The sequence below is a fragment of the Ornithodoros turicata genome, chromosome 5 (genome assembly GCF_037126465.1).
Source record: "Ornithodoros turicata isolate Travis chromosome 5, ASM3712646v1, whole genome shotgun sequence".
NCBI lineage: Eukaryota > Metazoa > Arthropoda > Arachnida > Ixodida > Argasidae > Ornithodoros > Ornithodoros turicata.
In genome coordinates this window covers 6,285,694-6,299,649 of record NC_088205.1, presented here as the reverse complement: position 1 = coordinate 6,299,649, position 13,956 = coordinate 6,285,694, and the positions used below count along the sequence as shown (strand labels likewise).

Genomic DNA, 13,956 nt, shown 5'->3' with positions numbered 1-13,956 from the left:
ATCACCCAGTCTGTTCTGTTAGGCTTGTGGTTCTTAGTAATAAAGTAACCTACCCGATATCATACCCCATTGTCACAGCACCAAAAGTGCTGAAAAGTAAGGAGCACTAAAAAGTAGAAGTAAAAAGTACTAGATGTTAAAGTACTAAACAGTAAAAGCAAAAAGTACTGAAAGTTAACGTACTAAACAGTAAAAGTAAAAAGTACTGAGAGTTAAAGTACTAAAAAGTAAAACAGACTAAAAATAACTAAAAATAGGCGTTAGTATGTAGCTGGTGCGTCAATAAAACCCGAATCAAATCAAATCGAACTAATAATAGGAGCTGCCTTCCGGAACGCATACGTAAAGCGATTTTCAGGATCTACATTTCAGCGCAAGAAGTCGGAGAAAAAATTCTCTTTGATCGCTCGGAACGTCTTTAGTTGTGCTCGTTTTTTTTTTTTTTTAATTGTCAGAATAAAATGCTTAAAAACGGTATGCATTTTTGCCCGAGACAACTTGAGAGTGCAAAGGTTATAGAAATCGCTATATATCTCCCGACTGTTCAGTGACCTGCCTGCGTATATTGTGAAATAGACGCGTATCAAGTCGTCAAAATCGAGGACATTTTATAGACGCAATAGTAGCCGCGATATGTGTAATGGAACCGATCACAGCGCTTATGACGTTTATTACTGCTTGCCCGCCTCGGTTGCAGGCAAGACTTTAGTAACTTGGATTGACTTTTCTCTTTCTTTTCTTACATATGCCGGAAGGAAACGCCGAAAACACTACGCTTGTCAAAACGCGATTTTCCGAGGGCCGCAAGCAGTATAGTGGCGATGAAGAGCGGGTCAGTTCTTTTTGTCAGTTTCCACCTATCTGGGTTGCATCTCGCGCGGGACCTGAATACTTGGCATATCGCTCACTTCATTTCCACGTATACGCAATATACATGACGCGTAATAAAAATGCAAATGCGACAAAGAGGAAATAGTAAGTCGAGACCAGAACAGCGAGTCCGTACGCAAATGAGACTGGGGGTGATCTGTAACATTAGAAGCGGTTTTTCCTCGTGCGTCAAACCTGCGTTTAAGTTTTGTGTTTTCAGATTTTTTTTTTCTTTTCGCTATGGCACAGGTTCTGAAAGCGTCCGGCTCCGAAGTAACAATAAAAAGTTAGGATTTAGTTTTAAATTATGTGCGTATGTAAATGATCCACTCACTGGTCAGCTCTCTGTCGATGACTCAAGAATATTTACTGAAAAGAAAGTTATTCGGTACCGTCAGCCGTTCCCGAATTATTCAGCGCGGGGACTTTCCCGAAACATCCGGTACGATGAATAGTAAAGCGAGGTATACAGTATACCTATATACCTATACCAATATACCTACATGGAAATATGGCGCTGGGGAAATTCTTTTGGAGGATATAGTTAACTGGTTCGGTGACTCGAAAATGATTCGCTTACGAATCGTTCAGTAATCGAAACGTTACGGAGAATTCTTATGCTTCTTACGTCACGTGGTTGACTTCTTTGAGGCTACAGGCCTAAAGGACTCACTATGACCCCAGCAGCGCCCTCGGACACTCCCACCACCACGATCACGTCCAGCATCGTCATCGCCACTTCGATCATTCCCGTCATCTCTCATCGTCATCACTGATCATTGTCACCACTCATATTAGACCCCTAGCTATGGGGTAGCGTTCCACTCCTAGAGTGGAAAACCTCCCCACTTCATCATCACAATATATATATATATGTTGTTGTTGTTGTTATGCTTCTTATGTCAGAAAAATGGGGCTGCTACCTAAGTTCACTATATATTTGGGATCAGTCTGGAGGGCGTGTAGTAGCGTAACACATTTTCAACGGCGTACACGGTATCAAAAATGCCAAAAGACGTGACACGTACAACGACTGTTGTTGCATAATTTCGTGTGGGCCGAGTTTAAAATTTTTGGTCTTCAATTCGCATTACTAATTTGCCGAATTGAGAAAAGTTCGTACTGAGCTGGTTGCACCGGTGCGACCTACGTTTCCATTTTTTCTTTCTATTTCTAATCTAATCTAATCTGGTCGTACTATAATGTGTCACTCTTGATGCACTCCAACTGTCTTTCTCAAAATCTCGTCGTTATATCTTCTCGCAAGTTTCCCCACTGTAAGGGGCACATTGAGAACAAATGAAAGAGATGTCTCCCGGATGGACGTCAGAAGACGTTGTAAGACATTACGTCTTCGCTGACCTCGGCAGTCATTCCACAGGCATCCTATCAAATTGGGATTATGTAAAGCACGCATTGCCGTGAATGCAAAATGACTAAACTTTCAAGCACGGTGCTTTCAAGGTCTTGCGCATTGCCTTCCACCGGGCACAACGGCCCCGTCAATCCAAGAACATCCCATGAATCATTCGCAAAGCGAAGTGACAGTGTTGCGCCCCTTTGACTTATACACCGTACGGGCTTTAGCACGCCTCCGCAAGGCGTAATCTAGTTCAGCTGTCATCCGTTGGTGTGTATTCAGCGTAGTGTAGTCTAGGACACGAATGCGCCGGTAATTTATGCCGCCGTCCGATGTAGAAGCACTCCTTAACGGTTGTGCCGTGCCCGGTACGACTCCAGTGCCTGTGGGAGACCCATGACTAGTCGCTATGCTGGCCCCCACAATGCTTACAAAAACGGCGTGGGAGGAAAAACTGCGTAACTCGGTGATCGATTGCAAAAGTTGCCTTTCTTTTATGTGGTCGTAGGTATCATGCCCGTCGACTAGTTCATGTGACGCCGATCTCATCAACGGAGGCATTGAGCATTTCGACCGAAAAAAAAAAAACAGGAGTGCAAAGCCGGTAACGCGCATCAGGCCGCCATATATTTCCTCGCTCTTTTCCCTCATCACACCCTCAATTCTGCCATCACCTGTCGGCTGTGCAAACGCCACGCCATGGTGGAAACAATGCGCGGTGGCAGTTTTATGGCGCGATTGATCTGCTGCCGAGAGTGCAGATAACGTTAAAAGCGTCGGTTGCCCAGGGGAGCGTTCCTGGGCCAGTGGCCCCTGCCTGCGGGGGCGTCGGGTGCCTGTCTGGAGCGGAACGACGCCCAAAAAACGCTTTGTTCGCTCTTTCGGCGACTTCCTGTGCAACCTTCGCCTCCTCACCTGTCGAGGGAGAATCGTCGTCTTGGGTGTCGAGGCCACTCAACCGCCTCAAGACGTGCGCACGCCAAGGCTCCTGCTGTCTTCCGTGAGCTTTCATTGCAAATGACGGCAGCGTTGTGTGCTTGCTTGTCTGTTTGCTCGACCCCTCTTGACACCACTGTCATCTGAAACCGCCGACTGCTTACCTCTTGTCAGTCTCATGTGCCGAATTATCGTCTGCGTTCCGTAAATGTGAAAGAGTGACGCTATGGTGCTGGAACATCGTTGAGTTCGACAGATCATCTCTGTGTGTGCAAAGGGGAAGAGTTTCGTGGTCGGCTTCAAGACGTCGGTTCCCGGGAAGGAGATGCAATTGCTTTATATGTGAAAGTAAAAGGCACATTATCGCCTTCCTGCGGCACCTAGAAACCTGCGCCGCTCAGTGTGCAGAGGACACTTCAGGTGACGTTCACCATATAAGTACTTCCCTCACGTAATATTGTCGGCGTAACTAGTTTTTGTACCTGTACGCCTGAAAAAACTTTTGTATATGTGTGTCCGCATCCTTTGACGAAATCGAGAGGAAACTAAAGAAAAGAAAGTGTGAACTCCTGTGTATATGTGAGTGTGTGTGCACACATGTGTTCTCAGCTTTAGGAGAAGATCAGCATTGCCTTGCGGGCAATCTTCTTCGAGCTAACCTCATTTGATTCAAGCACTGCATGAACATTCATTTTTTTGATGGCCAATGCATGGTCACGAACCTCCAACGCATGACGTCATTACCGTCACTATATAACTGTGGCGCCTGGAAGCGGTGGAGCTTCTAGACGCTTCTTCCTGCCGGTGGGTAGCGTGTGCTCCGAGAGTTCGGTGAATTTTTTTTTTCTCTCTCTCGCCCACATTTCTGTTCTTCCTGGATATAGGATCACGTCTTGCCGCTTTCTTCCTTAAAACACAACGGAAAGAGGACCCTCGGAAGACTCACCTACAGCCCTCGCGGACGGTGCGCGTCCTTTCGAACTTTCGCGCAAGCGCAGTGGAGCAGTCTGTTCGTGAAAACGGGAAAAGAGATCGCGGTGAACTCGCGTAATCCGTGAACTATGACGGACGGTGATTCTTGATCGAGCTCGGTGAGCTTTTTTTTCACCCACACCGTGTGCAGTGTGTGTAATCGTCTGTGCTGTGACCGCACACGCAAGATGGATGCTATTCCGGGTATCGGCGTCGGTAAAGCCGTGCTCACGGCTAGGATTCGCAAGCTTTTGCACGAGGTAAGGCATTGGCCGGGTCTTGTTGTGCTTTGTTAGCGATTCAGTTCGTTGTGTGAGGTGTTCCCTGTGAGCTGTTATGTCGTGGCTAGCCCTGTGTTTTCTCGCGTCCCGTGTTTTCGCTGTCGCATTCCCGATGGAGCTGTTAGTCGCCCTGTTGGAAATTGCTAATACGGTTGACTGGACGTAATTTACTTTGCCGTAGCTTTTGCCCGTAAGTGTTTTTATGCCCTTGACCGGGTACGCCGAGCTCATAGGTTTCCCAATTACGCGTACAACAGAGGTGTTTCATCGAAGTCATAACACATTCTGGTCCGCCATGTTACTATGATATGCTCGCCGTTGTCATGAACTGTCTGTGAATAGTGCGCACTTTGTCGCTTCAAGAAGTGTTGAATGTCATCACGCACGGAAACTCGGAATTCCTTTTAGAAGTAAGCTACATTGGTGCCTCTTGCTTGCTCTTGTTTAAGCATCGCAGTTCTCCAATATATAGGTGGAGTCTCGCCGATACGTGACAGGTATCAAGAGCTGTTGGCGGCGATGCCCTGCGTATCTGCGGTGCACACGATTATACTCTGAGGCCCAAAATGCATTGTTTGATTTTTCTGTCCAATCTCATTCTACAAATCATTTTGCAAATATACGCACGCTGTTCCGTTGTTTTTCACGAAGACTTCATTATTTGGAGCAGCCACCTAGAAACCGAACTTCTCTCAACCCAGGCAACACAACATCTTGACCCAATATTGGCCCAATATCGGCAATATTGAGCAAAGATGTTGTGCTGCTTGGGAAGGTTGTCATTTTTTATCTCTTTCTCTCTCTCTTGCTGGCTTGGCAAGACGACAGAAATTACTTTCCAGTTGCACCGGCCTTGGTGGCTCAGTCGGTAGCGTGTTCGCCTTGTGATCCCGAGATCGCGGGTTCGAACCAGGCCGAGGACGCCAGTAACTTGTTGGCAGGGTACACGTTGCTTAGACACGCCGTCTTCCGCGGGGGACGTTAAATACGGGGTGCCTTGTGATGAGCTTTCATCGCATGTTAAAGAACCCTCAGGTGGGCAAAAGCAATCCACAGACCGACTGCTGTGGTGTCGCTCATGATCTCAATTGTCTCGCGACGTAAATCCCAATTATATATATATAAAAAAAAACTTTCCAGCTGCTCTTTTAATTACCGTTGTGCTCCCCTTTTGAAATGATTTTCCTGTGCTTGGGAACTAGCTAAACGTGTCTGCATTCGCTTACCAGTCCCTCTGTGCGCTGCGCAACCTTTTGTTGAAGGACCGTTGAACTGTGACCGCGTGGAGGCTGGAGATGCGCTGCGTTGGCTCTTGGATGGTGGCTCGCATCACTGAGGTTTGGGTTCAGTAGGTTTTGTGGTCGGTTCTTGCTTCTGGGGAATATCGCTAGCGTCTCATTGCGAGAGCGAAGTTTGGCCGTCTATTGCAGGTAATGTGGCTATCCGCAAGTGCCTAGATCGAGTGGAAAATATTCTGCTCCACTCCAGTCAGGTATTCAGGAGTGAGACGGGCTTCTATAACAGGCACGTCGGTGTCTCCTGTCGTGCCATGACTACCTTTAATTTGTTATTGTTTCCAACTTCAGTTAAGAGGCGTTTCGTATGTCCTCAGTCTTGGTCAGCATTGTATAGACATTGCCACGGCTATTGTTCCTCTTTTCTCATATTGTTTTTGAATTCTTAACATGATTTCGTTCAACATGCTCTCCCTTTCAGCAGTCATGTTGATTTTCGAATACGAAATCCGTGCGAAGGCCCTCTGTTTACGCGCATGACGTGGTTATGCCGTACTCCAAAAATGTTATGCCGGCTGTGCCGTCGCAAAGACATCTGGTAACTGTACGACAAACTGTTCACCTTTGAAGCTCATTCACATAATTGAAACCGGGAAAGCCCTTTTTGAAAGCTAGACGCCTCTTGTGCGGTCACTTCCGAGGTCAACTTCTCGGACGACCTCACGGTAGCCGCGCTCGCGACCTGACTTCTGATATGGAGGGAGCGCACGCAGTCTGCCGTCAGGGACGTCTTGTGCACAATGCTTACGCGGCATCTTTTATCTCGTTAAGGTATCGGGTCCTTATACAATGACTCTGTGTTAACACTGAATGGTAGCGGTGCAGAGCACCTGAGTGACAGTGTACACGTGATCTTATCAGAGACATGATGTATTGGGTGGTGAAGAAAGGGACAGGAAAGCGGAAACTTTAGGATTTGGGAACACAAGGAGCGTGGTTGTTTGGCGTCGCGAGACGACTGTGATTATGAGCGACGCCACAGTGATCTGTTTTGAAATAGATTTTGTCCATCCTGAAGGTAACCCATGTACCACGCCAGGTTGCCAGTGTCCTCGGCACAGGGTCAGTAAAGGGTGTGTCTATAACGAGGGATCAAATAGAAATAAGCGATAAATGAAACGGTGACCAACAGGCGAACGGACCAAAGGAAAAATAATTAACTTGCATTGAATGAACCATGCAGCCGGGTGTGTTAAAACAGTCCTTCCTGATGAAGTGAGATTTTATGCAAGGAATGACACATGGTGGGTTATCGTAACGTTATCGTAACGAAACGGGTGCACCTCTTAGTAGTTTTTTTTTTCCCCTTAAAATTTGTATTTGTGCCCGGTCAGCTCCATCAGATGACTCGGTAGTAATTCTGAACAAGCGGGATTGGCCGTATGCTTCTCCGTTAATGGCTTAAACGTGCGCAGCGACCAGAAGTCTCGTGTGCGACCCCATCTTCCGAGTAATTCGTCAGTGTCCAATGGCTGTCAAGAAGACTGCTTGTGTACTTGACACGGCTGTAACTTTGGCTTGACCTCTGCATCGCGATGAACACGAAGGTCGCGTGAGCCTTGTGTGGCCAATTTAAATCGACGATGACTTTGATCGCCCATCGATTTCCTCGTGGATCGCAGATTTCTTGGAGATAGATCGTTGTAAGTTCGGTGTAGGGGACATAAAAAAAGAGGGCTGCATACGGAGGGTGATCTTTATTTTATGTGAGTAGAAGAGAAAAGAAGGATACAAGAAAGACAAGTGCCAACGACAAGCTTCTTGTGCATTTTTTTAAAATTTCTTTGCGTTTTACTTCTGTAAAGAGATGTCTAAAGCAAATTTGCTTCCAAGCGGGTTGCGGCGCTGCGCACGGATTGTTCGCTTATAATTTGGGATCGCGTTACTGCTTCAAATTACAGTGCATGCGTTCCATATACAGAATCTGTTCCTGGTCTACGCGTCTACCGTAGTAATATTGATACAGTCAAACTCCTTTACAACGAAACTCAGGGGACTGCAAAAAAAAAAAAAAAATCGCAGTAAAGGTATTTTTGTTAAAAAGGATGTCCATTATTGGACCTATAGGGCTCCAGCGAGACAGCAAAAAAATTTGCTGTAGTGGTATTTTCGTTAAAAAGGTGTTCGCTATAAAGGAGTTTGACTGTAGTTGAATTGCATTAATGCGCAGCGTCCTGGTAGGCAAGGCATCCTGCTGCTGTCCCACAATGGCGGGAAATAGTTACCCATGCAGTCTCTTTCTTTTTTCTTCTTCTTCTGTTTTTATGTGGCCCTGTAAGGATAGCACCGAGTATGCTGCTTTGTGTTAATGCAGCTTTTCTATAGTGCTATGGAATCTAAGCGCAAATCTTTAGTTTCATTAGTAAGCAACTATAGCGCGATTGCAGAAACAGAACGAACCAAAAAATCCACTTCGAGGAGGTAGACTTCAAAAGGGTGAGAGTTTGAAAAATGGGATGATATTGAATTCGTCATCTGACGTATTCTTCTACTGCCACAAAGATCCCGTAAATGTCCCGCTCACAGAAAGGAAAAAGAAAAATGAAAAGATAAAAATAGAAAAAAACATCATTCCTCTCGGTCACCGAGATGTGCATATGCATAGCTGCATCCCCAAGAAATGAAATGAATTGCGAGAAACTATAACAGGAACGAGGAACTGCTCGACGACACATGCCTAGAACACGGTCCTATACAATACAGATTTCACATCACTGCTGCTTCAAAAGACCTTTCCAAGCATCATATTTCATCATCGGCAATCTTACAGGGACGATACATAATTCATTAATTAACGCAGCTTTGTGTGGAGAAATGTCTAATGAATGCTTGCTTTTGCAACGAACTGTCGCGTATTTTTTTCTTTTTCTATCACATCACATCACATCTTGCGTATACTTCCGATGTTTGCACAGTTAAAACCCGGACGTCAGTAATTTTCGAGTGTTTGAATATGAATGTTCAAAATGTTTGCATGCGTTTCTCATGTGTACCGTAGAGTCTTCAGGCGGGATAAAGAATACATAACTTAATGGATGGTACGATGAAAGGATGTCGGGATATACTCACATATTGACATCCGTTTTTTTTTTTTTGTACTTTTATTTCGCTCTTCTCCCTGTTTTTATTCTATAGCTAGGAATTTCGATAATTGCAGCTGTACGGTTGCTGTGTGCGCCACGCTAATTACGAAACATATCGTACTCGATATTGAGAAACACTCTGAGAAAAAAAGTAGCAATTTTAGTCCTTTTGGCAAAGGAGTAGATGCATTGCCACAAACATTAGTCGCTTTCGTGAACGCGTGGAATATTGTGGGCTATTCGATAATAATAATTCGGGGCTTTACGTCGCGAGACAACTGTGATCGTTTGGGGGCTATTCGCAGTGTTGGGGAGTAAATTTTAGCGTCAGGGGACTAAAATAGGGAGTACAGTGAGCCCTCGTTACTATGACCATGGTCGTTCCCGAAAATTTTGGTCATAATGCGGAATTGTCATATTAACGGGAGGGATTTGCAGAGGTTTCACAGCATTGTTCCCCAAGAGTATGGTCGTAAAGCGCGTATGTCAGATTATCGGGGGTCATATTAACGAGGGTTCACTGTATTTGCAATCTACGAGACTATAAAATGTTGCTCCCCATGAAGTTGCTCCGCAGTTTACTCTCTCTTCTTTTCCTTGGAGTGTACAAAACTGCATTTTCGACTTTTGACGCCGTACTCAGTCGTCCTTCTTGATGTTTTTTATCTGCCTTCCCCCCCAGTAATTTTCACGCATTTTTCTGTATCCTCGACTCGTGCGTACTTCAGATGAGCGTAAACAGTTTCTGTTTCATAGGAGAACGACGTGATGCTAAGACACACGCTGCGAACTACTCATCGCGACGCTCACAGTCCCTCTCCCGTGTCGCTCCGCGGACACTTTCACTCGAGTGTCAAGCTTCATTAAACGTCGGAAAGAATAGAAGAAACTTCCTGTTGTTTTCTTTTACGCAGAAGACGTTCGCGGGGACGACTGGCGACGCTTGACCAATTTCTTCGCTTTCGTGCCCCGTGTTGCGATCACTAATTTCGAATTAGGGTACCGAACATTAGCAGTGTGCCATCAGGTTGGAAGCTCTTCACGATAGCTATTCCGAATACATAAGCCAGTCTACCTATTTCGTTCACTGTGGCTGACGTCACGTTGCTGATATTTGATCTGGTAGCTTCCTTCATCGCACCGTTTTCGTTGGGGGCTTCTGATCTACTAAAACCCCTTATCACCTATCCCAAGCAGCACATCATCTTGGGCCGACATTGTTAATATTGGTCCAATCTTGGGCCGACATTGCTAATATTAGTCCAATCTTGGTCCGCCATTGCTAATGTTGGTCCAATATTGGTCGAATCTTGGGTCGACATTGCTAATATTGGTCCAATCTTGGCCCGCCATTGCTAATATTGGTCCAATCTTGGGCCGCCATTGCTAATATTGGTCCAATCTTGAACCGCCATTGCTAATATTAGTCCAATCGTGGACCGCCATTGCTAATATTGGTCAAATCTTTGGGCGACATTGTTAATATTGGACCAGTATGTTGTGCTGCTTCGGATACTTCCGTACCGACGGTGATAGAGTGCGTGATATCGCTGGGCGGACGTACTTTGTTACGTTTTCCCCACCTAATTAGAGAGTTTTAGTGCATCGTACGGTGTCGCCTTTGGGTATACGTATAGCGTGGTTGCTCTGCACACTGCGCGAAGCTCGCTTTATGTTTTTCGCGTGCGCAGAACCATCAACGTACGCAAGGGCGATAGCGTAAGGTGCACTAAAACTCACTATTATATACATGAACATCCTGCAATAACAACGTCTTTCCTATGCATCTTAAAACTAGCACGCTTGTCAGCGTGTCAGTTTTAAGGGTACATAACGATGTAACGGTGCATTGCTTCCACGTTCCACCCGGTCTGGAACGCGGCGCCGGAATGTCGTCGTGTTGTTTATAGAGAACGTAGTAATCCGAGGCATTATAACATTTTGTAGGGAGAGCCTTAGACGAAACGCGAAATATTCTGCGTTCCGAAAGGAACGTTATTGTGACGTCAGATGTCTTCAGTGGGGGGAGGACACGGGTTGGCAAAGGTACAAGGACGGTTGTCTGACTGGAATCGTGACAGAAAGGTGAGGAGGTCAGGCATCGGGGGTGCCTGCTATAATGTCCGGTTGTTGCGTACGATACCCAGTAATATTAATGGCACTTTATAGCTCTCGACAATATTTTCCTGCTCAAGGGAAGTTGGTATGACTATCGGTATATACTTGCCAAGTCTACGGTGTTTCGTTCGACATTCTTCTTGCGCGTAGGGGTATCGCCCCTGGCGATGAAACTCCCGAATCATCATCATCATCATCATCATCATCAAATAAAGTTGTTGTCGTTTCTTGCGCGTGCAAGATGTTTGATTTCGTATTCCGATGTTATTCGTGTCTGCCGCGCTTATACGGCGTCCAATACGACGTGTGCACCTTTGAAGATTTCATGCTTTTTTCTTTGGTCCTCGGACGGCAGTTGTTCAGAGCTGAATATCCAGCAATTCTTTTCTTTACAACATTGTTTTAACTGCGCTATACCTTACTTCGAAACGCCGTGTGCGTGTATTACGTAATTACGTAAACAGCGAACAAAATACAGCCTGAAAACCGCGTGAGACAGTAACTAGTTTTAGTATACCGTTGATGAGGTTATCGTGTCTATCGGAACCAATCGTAGTCGCGCGTGACTCAGAATCTTATCCACTGATTGGATCCGGTTGATACGGTTCGACGCAAGCCACGTTAACAACGGCCTGCTAAAACTCTCTAGTAAACCATGAAAGACAGTATATGAAAACTGAAACCTATCACCCCGGGCGATGCTTTCCATTCCGCAACACTGGTGACGTCAGCAGAATACCGGTGAGACATATCGGGTTGCATGCTGTTCTATGGGTGGTTTTCAAGTTGAGAAGTGGCGCAACGCATGCTGGGTCTTCGAACTTCCGGTCCGAAATTTCGCTCAATCGGAGCAAAGCAAAACCTTATAAACTCCGGCAAAAACGACAACCAAGGTGAGCTCGCCTGGGAACGCCCGGTCCCCAAAGAAGTAAGGTACTTTAACAAATACTTCGCACGTACTTTTCTTATGACAAATTTTATAGTATTTCGTGAGTCGTGACACATCGTGCATGTTTCGGTTTCGTTTGGCGTGCGCTTTGAAATCACCGACCTTTTACTGTGCGAAATGTTCCGTTACAACGCGGTCAGTTTGACGCTTCAGATAACAAAGATAATGTGCACCATTTCAGATATGGCATAGCAAAATGTACAGGCAGTATTTTACGCAACAATCTTCCGCACTCTGAGGATAGTACGCATGTAGTCGTTTCCTCTTAGTTTGGGACGAAGCTGTGTGACTTTAGCGATATTCTTTTCACATTATGAGTTGATATAATGTCATCACAGCCACGCACAATTTAACGTGATAAGTACACAGTGCGGTATTTGGTGGCAAGTGCCTACAGCCCTTAGTTCAATTTTCGTTTACGCTGATGCCGTTTTTCCAAAGGCGCAGGATCCCAGGGTATACGCGATGCATTTTATGTCCTTTTTCCGCAGAATTCGCGAAGTTAAGCGCCGAACGTCCGCTTATTTTTACGTTGAAAGCACGCTGCCGCTATACGACTCCAGCAGAACGTGGGACCGGAAACGTAAAGCGTCCATGTGACATTGCATTGCAACTTCCCTTACGTCATTCTGACAGGAGGTTGCAAACCATCCATTGGGCGCGTGTGCCAAGTGCGCTGCACTCATGACATCACGTGCACGGGCAGTTGGCGTGAGGAGGAAGAGGAGGAGGGGGGTCAATTCCGAGGAGCTCCCAAAATTCAAAATATCAAATTAAGTTAAATGATTTGCCGCAGCAGTGTTAGATCATATTTTAAAAACGTGAACAGCTTGCTTCAAGGCGGTTTATACCAATAATCACTTTTGACGCGTATTCTTTTTTTCTTTTTTTTCGCGGTAGCTGATTGGTAGCCTCGTAGGGGAGTGGAGGGGCGGGAGGGGGCGCACGCCGATATGATGGCGAGGGGACTATTATTTATTTATTTATTATTATCATCTTGTTTTGTGTGTGTGTGTGTGTGTGTGAAAGCCCCGTAGCGGTTCTGTGCGTCCACATTTTTAAATTATGGAAACTGCGTAGAAAAGCGAGAAAAAAAAGATAAACTAGAAAGCATATGCACTGGCGCCGTTATCAGCATTCATAATACAACTACTCCTCTCAAATCAATAAATATCTTCCAGCCAAGTAATAAAGGTGCGTGTAAAACCGCTGCCCCAACATGCAAGAACTGATAACTAAACATTTCTAAAAGTCCCAGCATACCGCAAGAAAACAGAAGCAAACGCAAACTCTTTCAAAGCAGTTCTTAATCTAACCGTCGCCCGTCTTCGCACGCTCAAGGTGAAATACCACCACCCTGGTCTCCTCTTATCGTTTATATGCCATTTATAACTCTTCAAAAATCCCATGTGACCGGACATTGCCTCTGCGAATTCGGGAGACACATTTTGAATTTTACGTAGCTTAAACCTGACCGATGACGCTATTTATTATTATTAAGTTTAGATGTAGCGCCCCCTGCCGTGGCTTAACCGCGACCGCTATCGATCAGGTACCAGTGAAGGTGTGGTACAGGTGACAAAATATCTTGGCAGCATTTTCCTCTCACGGCATCTCCTTCTTTCTTCCCCTCTCCCCCTTTGCCGTCTATACGTGAATTGGGACCTCATAGATGACCTTTTTTTTATGGGCGGAATAATTTATTCTGTGTGATCTCTCTGTGGAACAGCATTGCAGTCTTAGGTTATCTTAGCGGTCTTCGTCTTCGTGACGATTGCAGCGCAATGATACTTCATGTATGGCTTACGGGCCACACTGAACGTTATATACAGGTCTGCTTACAGTCGGGCATTCCGCAGACCAAGGGTGACTTAATGCGTATTTCTTCCATACTTGAAACACTGAGGTTTGGGTCGGGTCTTTGTCGTGGTCGTTTAGTTTTCTCCCCTAATCGCGCGGGGGGCGGGGAGGGGGGGAGGTTCAGATATGGAAGACATGAAAGCTATGAGAGAAGATCGCCTGCTTCCTTTTCTTTTCCTTCCTTCCTCCCTTTATTTTTTTTACGTTCTTCAGTACTTCACACCCGCTGGGT

The 13,956-nt window shown here is 45.7% G+C and overlaps 1 protein-coding gene across 2 annotated transcripts in view; it reads left to right on the top strand.

Annotated features, from left to right (window-relative positions):
- Positions 1-13,956, top strand: part of LOC135393828 (uncharacterized) — a 102,755-nt gene that overhangs the window by 50,882 nt on the left and 37,917 nt on the right. The window contains exon 1 of one of the 2 annotated variants that reach the window (XM_064624118.1): positions 3,931-4,398. The exons of the other annotated variant lie outside the window; for it this stretch is intronic. Coding sequence (XP_064480188.1) covers positions 4,327-4,398 — 72 coding nt within the window. The 5' untranslated portion in view covers positions 3,931-4,326. Of the gene's footprint in view, positions 1-3,930; positions 4,399-13,956 lie in introns of those variants that run through there. 2 annotated transcript variants of the gene reach the window in all.